Source organism: Caretta caretta, chromosome 3, assembly GCF_965140235.1.
Source record: "Caretta caretta isolate rCarCar2 chromosome 3, rCarCar1.hap1, whole genome shotgun sequence".
Classification (NCBI taxonomy): domain Eukaryota; kingdom Metazoa; phylum Chordata; order Testudines; family Cheloniidae; genus Caretta; species Caretta caretta.
The window spans coordinates 42,827,345-42,850,874 of record NC_134208.1 but is presented as its reverse complement, the minus strand read 5'-3'; the positions used below and the strand labels follow the sequence as shown (position 1 = coordinate 42,850,874).

General features: G+C 40.8%; 1 protein-coding gene across 2 annotated transcripts in view; it reads left to right on the top strand.

Annotated features, from left to right (window-relative positions):
- Window positions 1–23,530, top strand: part of CSMD1 (CUB and Sushi multiple domains 1) — a 1,991,107-nt gene that overhangs the window by 1,850,142 nt on the left and 117,435 nt on the right. For both annotated transcript variants that reach the window (XM_048845330.2, XM_048845329.2), the window contains exons 49-50: window positions 1,657–1,845; window positions 8,917–9,102. In XM_048845330.2, coding sequence (XP_048701287.2) covers window positions 1,657–1,845; window positions 8,917–9,102 — 375 coding nt within the window. The remainder of the gene's footprint in view (window positions 1–1,656; window positions 1,846–8,916; window positions 9,103–23,530) is intronic.

Here is a 23,530-nt window from a genome sequence, read left to right as displayed (position 1 = left end):
TTAAAGATGACTAGTAACCATTCACTCAACTAAAAAAACTAACAAAAACAAACAAAATCCCATATCTAGGTATTGAAAACTGAAGGCGGAGGAGATTGTATCACAAATATTAATAACATAAAAAATAATGCAGATAGATAGCACAGTTGTATCACTGTTTGTAAAATGTGTCAACCATATAAATTGATTTTGTAGCAGGTAAATGCCTATGATAAATCAATACACACAACAACATATCTAATATCCTGTCATTTAAATTTTTAATTTCTTCACAGATTGCAGTATCAATTAATTTTGTGATATACAATAGGAATAAGTTCCAGGTTATATTTTGTACTGAAAAAATGTGGTCTGTGCTGAGTTTTTTAAAGGGGTGAAGGGAGTTTAGGAATCCAATTATAACTGAATTCCAAACCACAGGAATCTAGGTAATTGTCTATGAAATAGCTAATGAAAGGGAGCAAGATTTGGTTTTATCCTGTCCACTTGTTTTGTATCAAGCGTTTTCCAATGGTAAAATATCCTATACATCTTGAATCAGATCAGATCTTATCATCAAACAGCCTGTTCACTGGACTGAATTTTGGAATTCTTTCTATGTAGTCATAGAAATTAATATTGGAGGCAGTTAATATATATCCCTGAATATAGCTTCAATCAGTATTTGAGCCAAATGTGAGTCAGAAGTATAGTGTTCAAAATAACAATACTAATTGTGAGATCTTGCAGCCCATGCAGTACAGCAATGGGTGTAGAAAACTTTTACCTGGAAAATTTTATTATTTCTCCTCCCACAAGGAGAGTGATTTTGCCATAAATCTGGCTCCTGCTTCTATGTTTCTTGACTAGTATTCATTTGGTCCATCTCTTGGTGTCTCATCTGGGCTGCCTACTAGCTGATACTCAGAAGAGAACGGGCTACAACTCTATCACCATCTGTAGCAGGTTTCAACTGAAGACCAATTTATTTAAACAGTTAATTGATTGTAGTTGTAACTTGCTGTGGTATTTAACAGGAGATGTAGTTAATTCCATCCTGAATAGCCACCAAGCCAGCCAGATGAGTAGTTGGTGGCCTCAACTGGATGCAAAGTAGGAAGGTGGAAAAGATAAAAACAACATGGTGGGAGATCTGAGTCCTTCCTTAAAATGATAGGAGGGGAGAGATTAGGTCTAAACCTGAAAGACCTACCAATCCTAGATCTTATGTAAGTTATTGTGAGCCAGTGAAGTGAAGGGGCTGGAGTCAAATTTGAAATTTCAGCCTAGATGTAAAATTATTTGGCCTTTGTGCATCGTGAATTATATAACTATTGACCTAGATATAAATGAATCAAGTCTATGAGAGAGTTTATTCACTAAATGTGAGGTAGGTGAAGTCCTGAGGCAACTATGTGTGTTAACAAAGCTCACTCTCATAGCTTTTACAATGTATTATCAATAAAAAGAGTTCTGAATGTGTGGAATATAAATGATATTTCTCCAACTCATGGTACTTCTACATTATATATATATTCTAAATGAAAATTCTGATAGTAATTCAAAACATACTATAGATTTTTAAACTACACAAAGATATTTGTAAATATTGCAAAATGAATTGTTATTTTTATGTGTTTTCTAACTTTTTAAAATTATATCTTTTTTGGTATATAGCTCCCTATTGCAGCTTAAACAATATCCCGAAGAATGGTGGAACTGTAAATAGAACAGCAGGTTCAATTGGAAGTACAGTGCACTATTACTGCAAGTCTGGATATAGAATGATTGGTCATAGCAATGCAACTTGTAGACATCGTCAGAATGGCCTGTATCAATGGGATTCTCCTGCCCCGCTCTGCCATGGTAAGATATTGTATTGCTGTTATATATGTTTCAATAGTTTATCTCTAAAAATCTGTTACAAAATAAGAACACAGTCTTGCACAATCTTGCAAATCCTTATGCCACTTATGCATGAACTCAGTGGGCTTAATCATGTATATAAAGTTACTTATGTGTAGGGTGACCAGATGTCCTGTTTTTAAAGGGACAGTCCCCAATTTAAGCCCTCCTGCAGGTGTCCCGACTTTTTCTTAAAAATGGGCAAATTGTCCCATATTTTCTGTCTCCCCGACCCCATCAGTACTGGTGGGTCCTACTGCTGGTTGAATCCCTGCTCGCCAGCAGCCCACTCATTAGCGGGGAGTGGGGGGTCCAGTGACTGATGATGGGGTGGGTGTGCAAGGCTTTTGGTGGGGCAAAGCTGCAGCCCCCGCTGCGAGCCTGCTCTCAGCCAGCAGGGCCCCACCTCCCATCCCATTTCTGGCCAGCACTGGCTGTGCGCTGCGAGCTGCAGAGGCTGGTGTACGCAGCAGGGACCAGGTAGCGGCCGATTATGTGTTGCCTCTGCTGTCCACCCATCCACCCTTTACGTGGTCCCCATCTTGCTGTCCTCTCCCTGCTTTGCCCCTTCGCCCCCCACCCAGCCCTGGTGCTCCTCCATATCCCCCCAAGCGGGGTGCATCCCACTCCCAGCACTGTGCAGAGAACCAGCCCCTGTTTGGAGTGCTCAGCTCACCAGGAGCCTGGCTAGCAGGATCCTTCCTTCCCCCACTGCCTCTGGCTGGACCAGAGTCCTGGGAAAGCCCAAGACCTTCCGGTCCCGAGTGCTGGACAGGAGTAGCTGAGCCCTACATGTGCCAAAACCCTGCACAGCGCTAACACGGGAAAGTCTCTACACCAATTAGCTAAGCTCTGCAATGTGTGTGGCTGGGGGGAGCGATTTCCAGCCTGTTTGTGCCCTGAACCTGTAGGCTTCACAGCAGCCCCTTGGGCAGGGACTTAGCACTCTCTTCACCCGGCCCTCCACCACCCTTTGTCCTACCCCCAGGGAGCATGGGGCTGCTCTGTCCTATAAGCACCCTCCCCTGCTGAGCCACCTCTCTGGCCGGGTTCACTGAAGTCCCTGAAGTCAGGTTCCCTGGACCCTGGTGGTGCACAAGCATCTTTAGGGCTTAACCCCTTCCCGCCCGCGCTGTAGCCAGGGGACAGGAGGCAGCTGGGTTTTGTTGGTGGCCAGCAGCAGCCTGGAGATATTAGCTACCTTTTGACACTGTGCGGGCAGGAAGGGACAAGCTGCTTCCAGCCACAGGGGAGCGGGAGGAGAAGAGATGAGCTCTGCAAAGACACAGGCCAGGTCATCTCTTTCCCCCTTCTCTCCTCCCTTGCAGCTGGAAGCAGCTCTTATCCCTTCCCTCCCGCATAATGCCAAAAGCCTGCTGCTGGCCACACTCTGGTGTGAACCCTGGCAGAAATCTGGGGAGGCGGGGCACGTGACCCTGTATGTGAACCCCCCACACACTCATTTTGCCTCAGGAAGACATGTTGCCTCAGGAGGACAGGTACCAGGAGAGGCGGGTGCGTCCCGGGGGCCCAGCCAGACAGGGAGATTGGAGAGCACCTGGCAGGGAGGGTCAGGTTGGTCGATCACCCCCCTTTGTGTGAGAGAGGAGTGTGCATGTGTCACCTCTCCTCCTGAGTGTGTGCGGTAGGGGGAGGGTTGGGGTGTGTGTCACCCCTCCCTGTGTAATCCCTAAAGCCTTAAAGATAAGAAGGTAAATAAAAAGAATCCAACTCTGCAGTATTTCTTTTTAACAGGGGCTCAGTCAACTTGATGTTCATTTGAGTGTTTGCACTGCATAATTCTGATAGATTGCCTTTGAATTCGCTTGTATACAAGTAATGTTACCAGGTGTACCATATTCAGCACAGGGAAATATGGTCACCCTACTATGTGTCTAAATGGGGACAAAATCTTGAAGGTTGTGATGCTATATTGTTATACAGAAAATGGAAAATAAATCTAGATGTGGCCTCACCAGTGCCGAATAGAGGGGAATAATCACTTCCCTCGATTTGCTGGCAACGCTCCTACTAATACAGCCCAATATTCCGTTTGCCTTCTTGGCAGCAAGGGCACACTGCTGACTCATATCCAGCTTCTCCTCCACTGTAATCCTTTTCACAGGTCCTTTTCTGCAGAACTGCCGCTTAGCCAGTTGGTCCCCAGCCTGTAGCAGTGCATGGGATTTTTCCGTCCTAAGTGCAGGACTCTGCACTTGTCCTTGTTGAACATCATCAGATTTCTTTTGGCCCAATCCTCCAATTTGTCTAGGTCACTCTGGACCCTATCCCTACCCTCCAACATATCTACCTCTCCCCTCATCTTAGTGTCATCCATGAACTTGCTGAGGGTGCAATCCACGCCATCCTCCAGATCATTAATAAAGATAGGGGCTCTTTTGATAAGAAACACTGAGCAGCATCACTGAATTATCACACTTAACAGTCTGGTAATACCTGACAGTCCCCTGGTAGAAAGGAGGTTGAAGTAATGCAGATAGAATGATTTTTACTTAAAACAAAGTAAACTTTTTTAAAAATAATGTTTGGTTAGAAATAGGGTGAGAATCAACAATAGAGTACTAGTGAGCTTTTTCAGAAGTAACTAAGCTGACAGTGTGAAAAGATATATGATCTGTATTTATAAATATTCAGTAATGGATCAAATTAATCTGCTTTAACTTCATTAAATTATGTGGAGTTACACCCAGGAAGAATTTGTCAAAGTAACATGTCAATCAAAATACTGTGTGTGTGTGTGTGTGTTATTTATGTATAAGAATTGTTATGGCATATACCTTTGAGGTATCTGCATTTGTATTCAGTATATGTGAATAGATTCGGGAATCCTAAAAGATTTTATTTATTTATTTATTTTTAAGAAAAGGAAAAGCTTTACTGTAGAAACAGAAGAATTTTTTGGGGAGTGAGGACGGGGCAATTATGAGCAACTGAAGTTGCATCCTACTTTTTAGGCAGTAAACAGGCTTTTCAGCTTGTGCTGATTATAGGCTCTTTAGAAGAAATATATCTTGCTGCAATGCAAGAACAATGAAGACAATTAAGGTTAAAAAACTATTCATTATTCACTCTCTAAATGCTCATAACCCAGCTGGAAGTGTTCATGCAGAAGTACAAAGTACATGTTGGTGGCACAGGCTGTAAGTCTCTTCTAATCATTGAGCTGAGTAATGTCTGGACCCACTCATTGAATTGGGCAATTTTCTTAGTCTGTTCGTAGTCATTTTACCAAGCACATGGGAAGCTGAGAACAGCTTCAGTGCACTTACGTGTTTAACAGCATTGACTACTCTCCGCTGTTAAATGGCCAAATGCCATTTTAGTTAGCTCTCTTCATCAAACCTTGCTCCAGAAAGTCACTGTGTATTTGCTGTTGTTTTACTTATTTCAAGGCAACGAGTGCTGACATGTTTTGTTTGGACGCTATTGGTATAAAAGCTATTAGCATAATCAGACAAACAGTAGCAGCAGGAATACCACTTTCCACTATAGTATTATTTGCAGAAAGAGATGAGTAACGAATAGACAGATGGACTGTAACTGAAGTAGCACCAGAAGGTACTGCTATAATTAGCAGTTACTGTAGCAGCAGTAGCTTAGCAACCTAAGGAATATACAGATAAGCAACAGTGCTCCTATAGGAGTGGGAGAAGAAAACCAAGAGGGGATTGAGGTGGAATGTTTAGGTGGAATGAAGATGGTGAAAGGGGAGTGAGAAGAGAGAAACAGATGCAGACATTGAGATCAGCGTGCAGCAGGTGCAATATTCTGTGCTACATGCTGGGGCTAGTATAACAAATAGATCTGTTTGGTGCAGCTTAAGTTCTTTAAAGGTAAAATGGAATATTATACACCTTTTATTCTGCAGTATGTCATGCAAATAATAGGGGGATGTTAGAATTCCTGGATTTTAAGTAGTCTCCTGCAATATTATCATCAAGCCAGAGTGTAAGCAGTGTCTGCTGACAGAGCTATTTTGCTGATAAAATGATTGCAGCAGATTCATTAATTTATTGTTTAAGTTACAGAGGGACATATTCTGCTCTTTCATTCCATAGAAAGAGTTCTGAATTTAGTAGGATTATACCCAGATTTCCACTGATTAAAGGAAGAACAAGGTTAGGCCTACGTGTAATATTTTTTTTAAATTTGAACCCTGATGTTTTTACTTTTAGACCGTTAACCGTGTGCTGTCTTAAATCAGAAATTGATATCTTACTCCCAGAAGAAAAAAAAAGTTAAACAAAAAGTTACCAGGAAATTAGAATTAACCCAGTTGCATCCCCAAGGAAACCCTTCAGGAGCCATGCCAAGATTTGTTCTATCATGACAGAAAAGAATTGAAAGAGAGGGTTTGTGGGAGAGGGAGGAAAATGTTGCCAAAATCCTCCTACCAACAGAAGAAAATACACCATAATTGTGACTGCCAATGGGGAGAGTTTGTTAGTTTTAAGGGGGTAGAAAAACAGGATGGGATTCCAACTTTCCACCGATTTAAATGTATAAGCAAATGCTCCCCAGCTGTCAAGTTCTTTTCAAATGGTGGAAAATTTAGTGTTAGGCTGTTTGTAAAATTCACATTGACTTTTTTTTTTTTAAAGGAAGCAGTTTATTTTGTCACATTCTTTCAGTTCTACTTGCATGTGCAATTTGGCATATTCCAGATGGGAGCAAACACAATAAAAAACACTAACCAAGAGCATGAACCACATCTATCATTTCATATTGCCTAGTTTGTCTCATTGTAATCAAATTCCAAATACTATGTTGTATTTAATTTAAATGCATCAAACATGACAGCTTTGAAATAGTGAAAAGAACTTTGTAGAGTTATGTTTATTGTACTGTAACAATGCATTGTGAAATTAATCATTTACACTGAAGCAGGTAAATTATACCATTAATTAAATTGATTTTTTTATTTGTTTCTTCACTTGTGTTCAGTAGTCTTCTGGTAAAGACTGTCCTTTTATTCTTTTTGCAAATATTGATTTTATAAAATTTAAATAAAAGTCCACAGTCCAAAGAAGAAGACAAGCAGTGGCAAAATTCTTTATGTTAAAATCTTGCATTGCTTCCTACAATTAAGGATATAAATATGGGGCAGAGTTTTTCTTTTTCAACCCTAGTTTATCATCAAAGCTCATCCCGTGCTGTTTAATATTTAGAAGTATAACACTTAAACTTACATTTCATTTCTATGTTATATTTCTCAAAGAGTTTTATATCAGTGACTAGACCAGAGCAAGAAGGTGATTCTGTACATATGTGGGTTTGGTTTCCTATGTAATCCTTAATTAAAGGGGCTCAATGTAACTATTGTGCTATGTTTTAAGTTGCTGTTTTAAAAAAGACTAAACCTTTCTAAAGAAATAAAACTTGAAGAAGAAATAAGAAATAACTTGTTTTATTTTAAATGCCAGCATAGGGCAAATGAAAAATCTTTCCCAGTGTATCAGGTTATTCAAGCACCCAGGAATTAGCCCCTGTGGAGTGTGAACCATGTTAAAACAAAGCCCCACAAAAAACTTCCTACTTCTACAATTCTCTTTGCTGAAATCACTGGGAGTGATTAGTTGTCTGGGCAGTCTTTGATAACTGCAGAAGGGCAATATTGACTCAGGCATCACTGATAAAGGCTCCTGGCATAGGTATTTCCAGAAATTTACCTTATCTTAAAATCCTGTGTTAGCAGGTATTGTTAGATACCATATGCTGGGCTCACTATCTCATAAATCATTCCTTTTGTTAATAAATGAATGTTTGTTTTTACTATAAATAGGTTGAAGTGTTGTATTGTTATGTTGGAGCTAAAACTTAGTTGAATCAAACAAGCTCATATGTGGATACTATTCCCTTGGGAGTAGAAAACCCAGTAATTAGTGTGATTGTCCAGTAACAGGGGCTGGACACTACAAGGAGTGTTTTCAGAGTGGCTCAGAATCTTGGGTGCACCTGTTGTTAACTTGCAAGGCAAAGGAGGGACTGGCATAGCCCGAAGGTGCATGCTTGAGTGGCTGTAGGGCTGGCAGTGACACAGCGCTGACATCCAGCTACCACAAGAAAGATTGCCTTGTGCTGGAACTGGGTTGGGGGAGGGGTAACAAGATGACTCTGTCCTGGGCATCCCAAGAAAGTGTCCCTGTCCCAGAGACCTTGGGTGAAATCCTGCCCTGTTGGAGTCAATGGGAATTTTGCCATTCAGTTCAATAGTGTCAGGATTTCACCCCTTTTTCTGAGGTAGCAATCTTAGGGTATGTCTATACTTCACAGCGTTGGTACAATTTCCAGCTTAAGGAGACATACCTGCACTAGCTCCGACTGAGCTAGCGCATTAAAAATAGAGCGTAGCTGCGGAGGTGCAAGCAATGGGAGGGACTAGCTGCACTGAATACATACCCACCCAAGATGCTAGGTATATACTTGGGGAGGTTAGTTCCTCCTGCTGCTTGTGCTGCTGCTGCTGCAGTCTATTTTTAGCATGCTAGCTTGATCAGAGTTAGCACAGGTATGACTCCAGCTGGAAATTACAGCTCCATCTTGAAGTGTAGATGTACCCTTATTTGGAATGATGGAAGAATGGAAAGACTACAGAGGAAGTGGGAGCATTGCATTAGTAGACTATTTCATATGGGAGGTTTCTCCTTCATTGATATTTTATTTGACATTAGCCTGGTAATTTAGGTATTTGATGGATGATTCTGAGCCAATAAATGTTCTGATCATTTGATATCATCTACTGTAACTACAGAATTGACTGAATTGGACAAATAATAGATTAATTTATAAGAAAGTTGGCCTACCTTGGCTATACTTTATTTTATGTATCCATTTAAAAAATATTCCTGGATTAGTTAGAAAGTTGTAGATATGGAGGAAATTGCAGTGGTTATTCATAATAATGATGATGAATGTATTATTATGCATGTATAATTTTTTGGTATATAGGAGGTACATTTGACTTTCAAAAATACCTTAATATACTAAATTTCCATCTTTTTTCCCCCTCAGCTGTGTCGTGTGGTCTTCCAGAATCTCCAGGAAATGGTTCAGTTGTAGGTAATGAGTTCACTTTGGGCAGCAGAGTGATATATGAATGTAACGAGGGCTTCAAGCTAGAATCTAGTCAACAAGCAACAGCAGTGTGTCAAGAAGATGGATTATGGAGTAATAAAGAGAGGCCTCCTGTCTGTAAACGTAAGTGTGCATATATTTTTTCAAACATATTTCTTTTGCGTATGCTAAGAAAAAAATTCAGTGGTGAAATTTAGATCCAATGTACAAGGATCCCACATTTTGGATATTGAGGAGTACACTTTTATTTAGTATGTGATGAGTTAGAATGATACACAAATGCTATTAATGTTAACAGTAGTGCAAGGCAGTCTTAAAGTTATTTAATGAGGTATGCAGAGACTTCTTCAGCATAAGGGAATCTCCAGGTGCTGTCAAGCTATCATACTCAGCTCTTCATCCTTCTCCTTGCCCTATCCCCAGCTTCAAAATGATCTTTCAAGGACTACTGTATCTAGGCACAGTTTAGTGCAGCCCCGAGGCTGCTCAAACCTGTGCTGCTGACCAAACTGCCCTCAAGCAAGCATCAGGATCACAGGAATAGAAAGGTGGCATGAAGCTACCTTTATTCATCTCAAGTTGTGACAAAAGCAGAGCTTTTGTGCATCTGAGGATCTAGCCCATAATTTGATTATATGAATTATTATACCACCTGTGTAAGTATGCATGAACTCATATCAACAAAATTGTTATGGTTTAAGATGAGGTTCATACATCAAACATAAAATCAAGGTATCTTTTAAAGACATATGTCTTAAAGCCTACAAATAATAAACATACCTTATCCATGTGTTCCCCTAGTTGTTAATGATCTCTTCTCCACCTTCTCTATTTTTTGTTACAATTACCTGTTGCAACTTGTTTTAATCAAAGTTGTACATTATTCAAGTCAGACTGTCTCTTTAAATGTTTCTACAGTGCCCTATACAATAGTACCCTACTTCTGATTGGGATCTCTTGGTGCTACCTTGACTAAAAGCAATAAATTAAAATCTAAGCAATGAATTAAGTCTGAGCTTTAAATGTCCTTTTCTTGTGCAAAAATACTGGAAAAATATTAGTGCATAGACTTCAATTTTTAAAAATATTGCCCATCTTAGGTACTAAATGTTACAAAATACTCAGTTGACAGTGAATTTAGATTCTAGAACCTGGGAACAGTGTATGTACCTGTTTTCTAGACTCTGAACAGGAGAAGCACTTTTTTTTCAATTCTCCATAAATGTCTCTTATTTTTAATTGTAGGGTAAATAAAATAGCAATGACAATGAATTTCGAAATTAGTATATTTTACTGCAAAAGGTTTTGGGTTTTAGATTCGTTGACAGCAGTGTGTCACCCAGTCCATGCTATGGTACAAGTGTGCGTTTTCTTTAAATACTCTCTGAGTTTTCATCACTTTTAAATTGTGTGTTAAGTTACCTAATAATTGTTTTGCTTAAGTGAGCTCTACGGAGGTAGAAAGTGACAAAAAGCATTTTTTTAAAATTATTCTCCTTTTTCAAGCTGTTGAATTGAAAAAGGCTTCCATTGACGCTATGCATTAAATATACAAATTCACTCAGATGTCCACAACTTGATAACATATCTGTGAAAGTGCCTGAGGCTGAAATATTACAACATACCTTATGTACCTTAAATGCTAATGATAGAAATGTGGCTGAGTAGCCTCTTTCATGAAAGTGCCTGCAAATGTATCAATAATAGTAGTGTTTTACGTAATGTGGATAACAGGCACAAACCAGTTCATTTCACATGAGCCACCAAACAGCATCAAAGCAATAAACTAACTATGATTGATACCAACCTACGCCAGATTTGAACCAAAGACATAGAGTTGAAAAACTGTATTTAATATATTCCATTAGTTTGAGTAAACCAGTTTCCAAGAAGTATTACAGATGGGGAATTTATTGTAGCAACATATACTGTGTTAAAGGCTGTGAACGAAGAGAATAAAGTACACCAGAAAAAGTTTGTCAAAACTTTAGAAAGGGTTAAAAGGAATACATTATATATTTTAGTGTGTTTGGGGAACACAGTTTGAAGGTGAGCTTTTATTACTGTCAGATACCTAGTCAGCAGCAGCCTTCTGTGTTCTTTAGTTCCAGTAAAACTGATTTTTTCCCAGAGGCTGCCTTCTAAGATAACTTCTGCACCTCTTCCTCTTAGAGCTGCTTTGATTTTACATTGTGTGAAATTCTTGACTGAGAATAAAATACTCACAGCATTTAGATTATTGAGTTTTGCTGAACTTCAGGGATTCATGCATAGATATTTTACAAAATACTGTTTTAAAGACAGTCATTTTATGTGACTCAGGTTATAATAAGCAAACATTTATCCAGTGAGATTGCATGTAGAATGGAGTGGCTGGATTTATGTGTCACCCAGTTCTGAGGGAGCTTCATACAAGGGAGCATATAATGCCCATGTTCCTCAGTTTCTATTGGCGTCCTGTGCACTATCCTATTCAATTCAAGGTTCTAATTTTGCAGTGGTTTCCAACCTTCTCAGCCTAAGAGATGAACGTGTTATTTCAAAAAGGTCGAGGGGCCACTATCAATTCTGTGGGACAAATTCTCTGTTCTGTTACACTTCTTTGTGCTGCACAGAGAGCAGAAAGGGAATGGAACCTAGCCAACTAGTCTCATGCTTGAGATTCCCCCAGTGCAGTGCAGTCCCAAGAAGGCCTAGCTCTAAAATAGAGTTCTTATGTCTCTCTGCTCTCTAAACCTGGTGCAGGTGACATGTTGAAGGCATGGATGGAGAGTGACTGGAGCGTGCAGTGATCCAACTATCCTCAGCTACTTGATGGCCTTTAGAGACTGTACACCAACTGGTACAAGATAGAACAGCCCCTAGACTGAGGCAAGATATCAGGGAACTATAACTGTTGTTAGTTCTCAGCTTCTCTTCCTCCTATTCTGACTGCCCTTTGTAGCTGTTTGTGTGAGAGGTGTAATCCATTGCTAAACACTTTCCAAGGTGGAGACAGAGCTAGTCAAGACGTTGTCCATTTTTTCCTGGAGCTGTCACAACCCGTAGTGAAGCAGGTAATGGAGTAGGCAGAGTTACTTGCTCCTACATCCCCCATAGTGCATTAGACAACCAATGGGGGTCTGCTAAATAGCAAAAGGACAGCACCTGCTCAGAGCACTCTGACCTCCTTTGATTTTTTCTTAGGGCTGCAGGGGAAGCACTAGGAGGCAGCTGGGGAACAATACTCCTTAACTCTTCCCCATAGAAATGTGGCTGATTCCAACACTTCAGTTTAAAAATCACAAGATGTGGCTCAGGGATGAAGTTTCATAGAATCATAGAATATCAGGGTTGGAAGGGACCTCAGGAGGTCATCTAGTCCAACCCCCTGCTCAAAGCAGGACCAATCCCCAACTAAATCATCCCAGCCAGGGCTTTGTCAAGCCTGACCTTAAAAACCTCAAAGGAAGGAGATTCCACCACCTCCCTAGGTAACGCATTCCAGTGTTTCACCACCCGCTTACTGAAAAAGTTTTTCCGAATATCCAATCTAAACCTCCCCCACTGCAACTTGAGACCATTACTCCTCATTCTGTCATCTGCTGCCACTGAGAATGGTCTAGATCCATCCTCTTTGGAATGCCCTTTCAGGTAGTTGAAAGCAGCTATCAAATCCCCCCTCATTCTTCTCTTCCGCAGACTAAACAATCCCAGTTCCCTCAGCCTTTCCTCATAAGTCATGTGTTCCAGTCTCCTAATCATTTTTGTTGCCCTCCGCTGGACATTTTCCAATTTTTCTACATCCTTCTTGTAGTGTGGGGCCCCAAACTGGACACAGTACTCCAGATGAAGCCTCACCAATGTCGAATAGAGGGGAACGATCACGTTCCTCAATCTGCTGGCAATGCCCCTACTTATACATCCCAAAATGCCATTGGCCTTCTTGGCAACAAGGGCACACTGTTGACTCATATCCAGCTTCTCGTTCACTATAACCTCTAGGTCCTTTTCCGCAGAACTGCTGCATTCGGTCCCTAGTCTGTAGTGGTGCATTGGATTCTTCCATCCTAAGTGCAGGACTCTGCACTTGTCCTTGTTGAACCTCATCAGATTTCTTTTGGCTCAGTCCTCTACTTTGTCTAGGGCCCACGTTGACTTCTGTATCCTATCCCTATCCTGCAGCGTATCTACCTCTCCTCCCAGTTTAGTGTCATCTGTAAACTTGCTGAGGGTGCAATTCACACCATCCTCCAGATCATTAATGAAGATATTGAACAAAACAGGCCCGAGGACTGACCCTTGGGGCACTCCACTTGATACCAGCTGCCAACTAGACATGGAGCCATTGATCACTACCCATTGAGCCCGACAATCCAGCCAGCTTTCTATGCACCTCATAGTCTATTCATCCAGCCCATACTACTTTAACTTCCTGGCAAGAATACTGTGGGAGACCGTGTCAAAAGCTTTGCTAGAGTCAAGGAACAACACATCCACTGCTTTCCCCTCATCCACAGAACCAGTTATCTCATCATAGAAGGCAATTAGATTAGTCAGGCATGACTTGCCCTTGATGAATCCATGCTGACTGTTCCTGATCACTTTCCTCTCCTCTAAGTGCTTCAGAATTGAGTCCTTGAGGACCTGCTCCATGATTTTTCCAGGGACTGAGGTGAGGCTGACTGGCCTGTAGTTCCCAGGATCCTCCTTCTTCCCTTTTTTAAAGATAGGCACTACATTAGCCTTTTTCCAGTTGTCCGGGATCTCCCCCGATCGCCATGAGTTTTCAAAGATAATGGCCAATGGCTCTGCAATCACATCTGCCAACTCCTTTAGCACTCTCGGATGCAGCACATCCGGCCCCATGGACTTGTGCTCGTCCAGCTTTTCTAAATAGTCCCGAACCACTTCTTTCTTCACAGAGGGCAGGTCACCTCCTCCCCATGCTGTGCTGCCCAGTGCAGCAGTCTGGGAGCTGACCTTGTTCATGAAGACAGAGGCAAAAAAAAACATTGAATACATTAGCTTTTTCCAAATCCTCTGTCACTGGGTTGTCTCCCTCATTCAGTAAGGGGCCCACACTTTCCTTGACTTTCTTCTTATTGCTAACATACCTGAAGAAACTCTTCTTGTTACTCTTAACATCTCTTGCTAGCTGCAACTCCAGGTGTGATTTGGCCTTCCTGATTTCACTCCTGCATGCCCGAGCAATATTTTTATACTCTTCCCTGGTCATTTGTCCAATCTTCCACTTCTTGTAAGCTTCTTTTTTGCGTTTAAGATCAGCAAGGATTTCACTGTTAAGCCAAGCTGGTCACCTGCCATATTTACTATTCTTTCTACACATCGGGATGGTTTGTCCCTGGAACCTCAATAAGGATTCTTTAAAATACAGCCAGCTCTCCTGGACTCCTTTCCCCCTCATGTTATTCTCCCAAGGGATCCTGCCCATCAGTTCCCTGAGGTTGTCAAAGTCTGCTTTTCTGAAGTCCAGGGTCCGTATTCTGCTGCTCTCTTTTCTTCCCTGTGTCAGGATCCTGAACTTGACCATCTCATGGTCACTGCCTCCCAGGTTCCCATCCACTTTTGCTTCCCCTACTAATTCTTCCTGGTTTGTGAGCAGTAGCTCAAGAAGAGCTCTGCCCCTAGTTGGTTCCTCCAGCACTTGCACCAGGAAATTGTCCCCTACGCTTTCCAAAAACTTCCTGGATTGTCTGGGCACGGCTGTATTGCTCTCCCAGCAGATATCAGGGTGATGGAAGTCTCCCATAAGAACCAGGGCCTGTGATCTAGTAACTTCCATGAGTTGCCGGAAGAAAGCCTTGTCCACCTCATCCCCCTGGTCCGGTGGTCTATAGCAGACTCCCATCACGACATCACCCTTGTTGCTCATGCTTCTAAACTTAATCCAGAGACACTCAGGTTTTTCTGCAGTTTCATACCGGAGCTCTGAGCATCATACTGCTCTCTTACATACAATGCCACTCCCCCACCTTTTCTGCCCTGCCTGTCCTTCTGGAACAGTTTATATCCATCCATGACAGTACTCCAGTCATGTGAGTTATCCCACCAAGTCTCTGTTATTCCAATCACATCATAATTCCTTGACTGTGCCAGGACTTCCAGTTCTCCCTGCTTGTTTCCCAGGCTTCTTGCATTTGTGTATAGGCACTTGAGATAATTTGCTGTTTGTCCTGCTTTCTTAGTATGAGGCAGGAGCCCTCCCCTTTCACACTCTCCTGCTCGTGCTTCCTCCCGGTATCCCATGTCCCCACTTACCTCAGGGCTTTGGTCTCCTTCCCCCGGTGAACCTAGTTTAAAACCCTCCTCACTAGGTTTGCCAGCCTGCTTGCGAAGATGCTCTTCCGTCTCTTCATTAGGTGGAGCCTGTCTCTGCCTAGCAACTCCTCCTTCTTGGAACACCATCCCATAGTCAAAGAATACAAAGCCTGCTCTCCGACACCACCTGTGTAGCCATTCGTTGACTTCCATGATCTCTACCCAGGCCTTTTCCTTCCATGGGGAGGATGGACGAGAAGATCACTTGCGCCTCAAACTCCTTTATCCTTCTTCCCAGAGCCATGCAGTCTGCAGTGATCCGCTCAAGGTCATTCTTGGCAGTATCATTGGTGCCCACGTGGAGAAGCAGGAAGGGGTAGCAATCTGATGGCTTGATGAGTCTTGGCAGTCTCTCCGTCACATCGTGAATCCTAGCTCCTGGCAAGCAGCAGACTTCTCGGTTTTCCCGGTCGGGACGGCAGATAGATGACTCAGTCCCCATGAGGAGAGAGTCCCCGACCACCACCACCCACCTCCTCCTCTTGGGAGCGGTGGTCGTGGAACCCCCACCCTCAGGACAGTGTATCTCATGCCTTCCAATCAGCAGAGTCTCCTTCTGTTCCCTTCCCTCAGATGTATCATCTAGTCCACTCTCTGCATTAGTACCTGTGGAGAAAACATGAATATGGTTGCTTTACCTGTATCTGTGTCGCTGGTACATGGACACTCCCCTTTCTTCTTCTGGAGGTCAGATGTTGCCAAATTTCTTCACCGTCCTCCTGTCCCCACTGCGCAGCCTGCTCTGAATCTTCAGAACTTTGTGCCCATAGAAGCATGTGTGCCCATAGAACATTGTGCCCGTAGAAGCCCTTAGAAGCAATTCATAAATCCAATACAATTCCTTCTTAAAATGGTCACCCTGAATGTAGAACTCAGAGAACCACAATTGTCCCTAGGACACAGGTGGAGCACCACTGAGATATTGATTATAGGGTCCTCAATGGACTAGGCCCATGGTGCTATCGCAAAGGCTACCTTTCCTTCCTCCCACAAAAGCAGGGAACGTTTACTTTATACAAAACAAAGAATCAAAAGAACAGAAGGCAGAGCAGCCTCAAGACTGTGAAATCTTTCCTGAGGAGGTCAGGAAGAGTCTCTCTTGTTGCCCTCTGCTGGTCATAGTATAAGGCATTTTTTTTCAACACAGCATTTTTCAAAGACATAAGGCTCTTTTGAACGTCAACAATAAATATGAAATGTGCTTTACAAATACTTATGGATAGAGAAATTTTTAAAATGAAATCTCTGATCCATCTAAATTGATTGTGACATCTTCTTTGGTCTCTGTCTCTTTGCTGTGAGGGAAGATCCAAGAATGGAGAGCATGTCATAAATCATCAGGTGGATGAAAAATATTTCTTTTTCTGTTTCCACCTTTTAAAATTGTTTTGATATTTTATGTCCTGTTGAGGATCCTGGACATGGGTCAGAGAAGTTGGTGTTACAGACTGGCAGAGATTTCCTGCCAATCTATCCCATTCACAGGTGGTATTTTTGCTGAGAGCTGATTGCATGTATCTCATTAAGACCATCCTATATGCTGAATATAAAGGGGCGAGATTAGTTCTCTGGGGAAACAGGTCTAGAGTCCACGCTGTTATCCAGGAAGAACATCAGGAACCACAATACCTGGTGTGAAGTTTTTGGCTGCAATGTGTATTATATTGATCAGGGGGTGTGTTCTCAACCCTAAACAAAGTGTGTGGATTTTAAGCAGAATCAGAAAGCCACCTACTCATTGTGGTGTTGAGAGCAGTGGAATGTTTTAAAAGTGAGGTATAAAGGATGAAAATGAAAATGAAAATAGATATTGGAGCACAGAAGCAACAACAGTAGGCCCAGGCTTCAGCCCAAAACACAGTCAGAATGAAGCCTTCAAACCTGCTGTCTTCGACTGGTTTTGTGTCTTGGGTAAGAAGTATTAGCAGTGGTTCTAAGTTAAGTCTCTTTTTTTTTCATGGGTGACTGATAGACTAAATGACTTGTCTCTTACACAGTAGGAGAACTGGTAGATTTAATCATTCTAAACCAGTTTTCAGATAATCTAGATAGGAGGGAGGGTGGAGACTTGGATGCACCAGGATTATCCATAAATGCTGGGCAGAGGCTGGGTAGCAGATAGAATACAACATCAAGGCTAAGCCATTGGAGAGACAACCATGGCAACCTAGATCTGAGAAGCAGTCAATTCATGGACTGAGGAACTACTCATGGAAACTGAAGAGACTTAAAGATTCCAAAGGGGGAGCCAAAAAGAATGCTTATCCAGAATCTAGTGGGAAGTCTTCAGCTCCTCCTTTTGTGTATTTTGCTTGTGGAATATTCAAACAAACAAAAACAAAAAAATCCCACCTCTTTCCCATGATGTAGTGTGATAATGGGGAAATATGTGATCTCGTTAAAGTCAGAGAACCTGAGGGTCCCAGAGACTGTACCACGTTTATGTGGTTGAAAGGGAAAATAACCTGCCTGGTGGACTCGATTGCACCCAAAACTTGGTGCCACAGAGAGTAATAAAATCAACTCTTCTTTAAGCCTGAGAATCCTTCCAATTTTCTGTGTCTGTGATATACTTGCCCACCATAATCCCCCTAACTCAGAGTGAAAGAGTTCTACTTATTATCTTGGCCAGTTTTAATAGGGTGATATTCTTTTCTGGGCTATAGGTATCTATCATGAGATTTGCTCCCAGCTAAAGCCGGGCAAAATTATAACAGTTTGGGGAATCTGTCTATGTACAATATATACATTCTGGTTGATATAATGATGTTGTTATGAAATTGATGTATCATGGAATGTCTCTGTAGATATAAAAAGAAAAGGAGTACTTGTAGCACCTTAGAGACTAACCAATTTATTTGAGCATGAGCTTTCGTGAGCTACAGCTCACTTCATCTGATGAAGTGAGCTGTAGCTCACGAAAGCTCATGCTCAAATAAATTGGTTAGTCTCTAAGGTGCTACAAGTACTCCTTTTCTTTTTGCGAATACAGACTAACAGGGCTGTTACTCTGAAATCTGTAGATATAGAATCCACTATTTGCTAACAGGGCTGTAGCATATATCTACTGGATCAGGGACAATGGTCAGTCATTAGACCTTAAATATCCACCTATTCAGATGGAAACACCTTGAGACAAAAGGCTGGCTCCTACCAGGCTGGTTTACTAGGGGAATGAGATTAGCTGGCAGCAAAGCCACCTGATAGAGGTCCCCTGTTGAACCTTATCAGAAAATCATGTGACAAAGGTGGCTGGAGGCTATAAATGAGAGTCTCTTGGCAACTATTATAGAGGAAGAGAGAGAAGCAGAAGAGTTCAGTGATTCCTTGTTCTGGATGAGAAGCCATGTGCAGGAGGACAGGGATGTGGAAGGATCTTAGAGTCCTCTATGGATTCTGACTTATGCCTGAAGAACTCTTTAGAGTGGTGACGAAACTGAGGCTGGGAAATGCATTTTCATTTTTTAAATTGTTTTGTCTAAATCTGTGTATCTCTCATGTTAAGTAAAGAGGAATGGTGTTTTAGGATCCTGTGCAGTCAGTCTGTCTGTCTACTTTTACCATCACGTTGACGTTCATCAAAACATCATATTTCCATTAAGCTGTGGTCAAAACTATGAAAATGTTTGGGAAGTTCTAGGTATATGTTGAAAACTATAAATGCTGTAGTACAGTTAATAACATTAAGGTTAAATAGCAGTCAATATCTACATTTATTTTTACAACACCCAAAATATCCTACATGCTTTACAGAATGAATAAAAAGACCTGACAGACACTGTTCAGAAAAGAGTATGAACTAATTTACCGACTTCAGTGCCATTTGTTAAAGAGAAGCATAAATATTGCATATTAAATGGCATATCTTTCTTCCAAAGGACAGTAAGCAAAGTCCAGAGGACATCTTCAGCATGAAAAATCAAACTGATAGAAACAAGAACACCAGCTGTTGTGCGGGGTGTTTTGGTCTTTCTCACTCTTTTCTTTTCTTTTCTTTTTCTTTTCTTTTCTTTTCACTTGGGAACTGAAAATACTAAGTTAATTACCATACTTTGGGATAGTTTTTATCTATGGTAAGAAGAGTTTTAACTTGTATCTTAAAATTATAAAAGTTCACCGGATAATATCAACTTCTATCATACAAATTAGTTTAATGTGGAGATATTAATAATACATGGTCACACTTGGAGGCTTTTTTCATTTGGAAAGATTCAGCCAATTTGAGGGAAATTCTCTGTACTTAATAAAACCAGTTACACCTCAAAACTGTACATGTGTGACCACTATAGGCAAGTGTTATCATCTCCACTGAACAGACTGAAAATCTGAGAAACAAAGTCAAGACTAGTGTTTCCAAGCTTGGTTGCTCATTCATTGAAAACGTGCTTATTTTCAGTTACCCTGCTTGTTAAGTGTAGAGGAATCAGAGAGAGTCTGTATAACATGCTATTTTTTGCGATATTGCTGCTATGTGAATAAATGTATTCAGTCTCTAGAGACAGAATCATTTCAGATTTGATGAGAAGCAAACAGCACAGAAAGGTAAATGGTAAATAAAATGAGTTCATTTTACCCACAGGGTTACTAAAATGAAGGTTGAAGTCAACGCAGTACATTTTGCATAGTATCTGTAATGATGCAGTCCCTGAGGCAGATGTTCAAGACTGATTTCTTTCATTGTAATTATTTACTTAAAATAGTTGTGGATCATTGAAAGACTGATTCGTGCTGGTTACATAATGAAACAAGCAAGGGTCACTGGTATTGAGATACTGGCTTTAGTTATGTGAAGGGATAACTAACAGATATCTATTGTTTTTAGAAGAAAAAAGAACTGAATGCCAATAACTAATGTGTACGAGTTACTGTACATTATATAATTATGATCTCGAACACCAGGTGAGGAGAACTCATTATATTTTGGATAGATCAAGTTACTTAGGTCCGAATCCTGCAGATGGATTCACGCAGACAGACACTTCCAGTTATACATAATTTTGTTCATGACATTTGAACACCATATAGGCTGACCGTGACACCTGCATCCCATTGATATTATTTGGACTCCACACAAGTACAAGGGTCTGGTCACATGGATCTGATTGCCATTTTACAGTCTTTGATTTTATATGCAGTGGGGCAGAGACACACTCTTTCATTTTACATGTAAAATGCTAAGCACATCTGTGGTGTTCTTTCACTGTGCATGGGGCTGGGAATTGGACTGGTTTCCCTTTATGGCTGTACTCTGCCTGTTGAAGTTGTTCAGGGAGATTTCCTTTTCTGTGTTCTCCTCCTCCAAGTCCTGCTCTGTTTACCTTAATTCACCCAAAATAAAGTTACTTTAATTCTGAAAGGGAGTGTCTATACAAGGTTTTAATGCAATTTAATTACTACACTTTAAATTCACACCTTTGGTTAATGTGGATTAACTTTTCTGTGAGTGTCTCCATATAAACGAGCCCTCAGACTGAAAAAAGGAAAAACAAACAAACCCACAACTTTGGGAAACTTTTTACTCTTTATATTAGCTTTGTCAACTCAGTTTTTAATTGTCTGCCACCATGGAAATACAAATCCCGATTCTTGCTCTGACAAGCTACAAAGAAAAATATTAAATGAAATCTCACTTCTTCTTCTTCTTAGCACATAAGCAGTGTGCCTCAGGTGGCATGTGACCAGGATTCATCATCAAATTTGGTCGGCTTGTTGGATCATTAGCTTCCCCAGCCCAGTTTGGGTAGTGACGGGGAGCGCTACATATACACTGATCCGTGCCCCCCAAATCTCACTCAGTTACATTGAATGAAACAATCTCTCCCTACTGCTGTATTGAAATATTAGCAAATATGGTATTTGTATTATGTTTTATTTATAACTGATTAGTAAAAATGATTGCTAATGACTAAGGGAAAACTTTGATTAGTATTTTTTGTAGTATCTCAAAACGCCTCCAATCTTTAATATATTTAGCCTCCAACCCCTCTGTGAGATAAGGAAGTACTACAATCCTCATTTCAACAGATGAGTAACTGAGGCACAGAGGAACCACATAACTTGTCTTAAATCACACCAAGGAGGAAGTCTTTCATGCAACACAGACTTGAACCCAGATCTTCTGAATTGTAGGCTGCCACCATAACCACTGGGCTAGCCACTTTCTCCTGTTATGGCCTCCTATCTCTGTGGATTATTAAATAATTCAGCATAAAAAAATGTATAACCTCTGACTCCTTTCAGAAAATCATAGAATATCAGGGTTGGAAGGGACCTCAGGAGGTCCTGCTCAAAGCAGGACCTAATCCCCAACTAAATCATCCCAGCCAGGGCTTTGTCAAGCCTGACCTTAAAAACCTTTAAGAAAGGAGATTCCACTCCCTCCCTAGGTAACCCATTCCAGTGCTTCACCACCCTCCTAGTGAAAAAGTTTTTTCTCATATCCACCCTAAACCTCCCCCACTGAAATTTGAGACCATTACTCCTTGTTCTTTCTGCCAACTCAGATTATTTTTCCATTGATACAGGCTCCCCAGGTTTTCTCTTCTTAAGGCACTCTCTCAGTAAATGTTCAAATACCTTTGAAAATGTTAGTTTTTATTATTTGCTGAAGCCTCAGTTATTGAGACTGTAAAGAGAGGAAACGATAATTATGTAGGCTTGACAGTTTAATTTATTTTTCAGCACAAAAGAAAAAAATGCTGATATGAACATTTATATTGATGAAAGACACATTGTGATGACATTTTGGGAGTCCTTAATACATATGTCTGGATTGATTTATTTATATTTATTTTGTTTTGTTTTACTGCAAACCAGACATTTCCAAGTTTGAAGAAATTGCCCCAAGGCTTCCAATTACAGGCTATTCAAATTTTGAACACAGATATCAATTAGATTAAAAGTTGGTGTACAATAATACTGATGTGCAGATTTCTGCCAAGGAAATAGTTTTACAATCTGACTGAAATTTTTTCTAGTGACCACTGAAATTTCACTTCATGTTATTTTCACATCTCTTCATCTTTTTCCAGTAAACCATAAAATGGCATATCCTGAAGAATGGACATTTCTATAGCTAGGTGTTATAAAAACATTGTATTCTTCGTATGTACAGTAGATCTTCTATAATGTATCTAGATTTCATATTCATATAGATTGTCTTCCTTAATAGACAAATATGCACCCCTTAAATTCAATAGGAGTTGATGATATATAAGCCCTGAAAGGTTATGCTCATCACTTCACAGGATGAGCCCTTTATGCTTTGTTATCATTGCTCTATCCACGACTCCAAGATCTCTTTCTTGAGTAGTAACAGCTAATTTAGACCCCATCATTTTATATGCATAGTTGAGATTGTTTTCCAATGTGCATTACTTTTTATTTATCAACACTGAATTTCATCTACCATTTTGTTGCCCAGTCACCCAGTTTTGATAAATCCTTTTGTAGCTCTTCACAGTCTGCCTGGGACTTAACTATCTTGAGTAGTTTTGTATCATCTGCAAATTTTGCCTCCTCGCTGTTTACCTCTTTCCCTAGATAATTTCTGAATATGTTAAATAGGACTGGGCCCAATACAGACCCTTGGGGAACACTACTATTTACCTCTCTCCATTCTGAAAACTAACTATTTTATTCCTACCATTTATTGAAAGTATACACTATTGTATTATTATAATGACTGGCAATATGTATGCCATTTCCCCCCTAAAACACTAAAGAATGAGAGGAGTGATTTGCATTCAAATATAAATTTATTTTCTCTAATCTTTTAGGAAAGTGGAATATATATCTTCAGCATTTCACCAGGGCATCATATTTCTCATATGAGATATCATGTTGATAGATGGGGATGAATTTCTCCAATTACATTTTTACAATCCAAACTTCAAATGATATTCCCATTAATACTTTGTCACTTGCAGATATTATTTAATTATATTTCAGGAAAAGGGGCACATGCCAGGTCCAGCTAAGCTGCGGTTGGCACAGAACTCATGCTCTTCTTCAGTTCCCAGCATAATTTAGAACACACTACTTCAGGCTGCTACTAAATTCCCTCATAAGCCATAATGCTCTGAGGGCTTCCGTAAATTTTGCAAGCTAGAACAGTCTCCACTGGCTAAGGGTTTCTAGCTCACAGTACATTCTGGCAGTGATTCCTTCCAGCTATGGCCTGCCCAGGAGTAGTCTCTACGCTTGTTAGGGAATGTGTAATGGCATACAG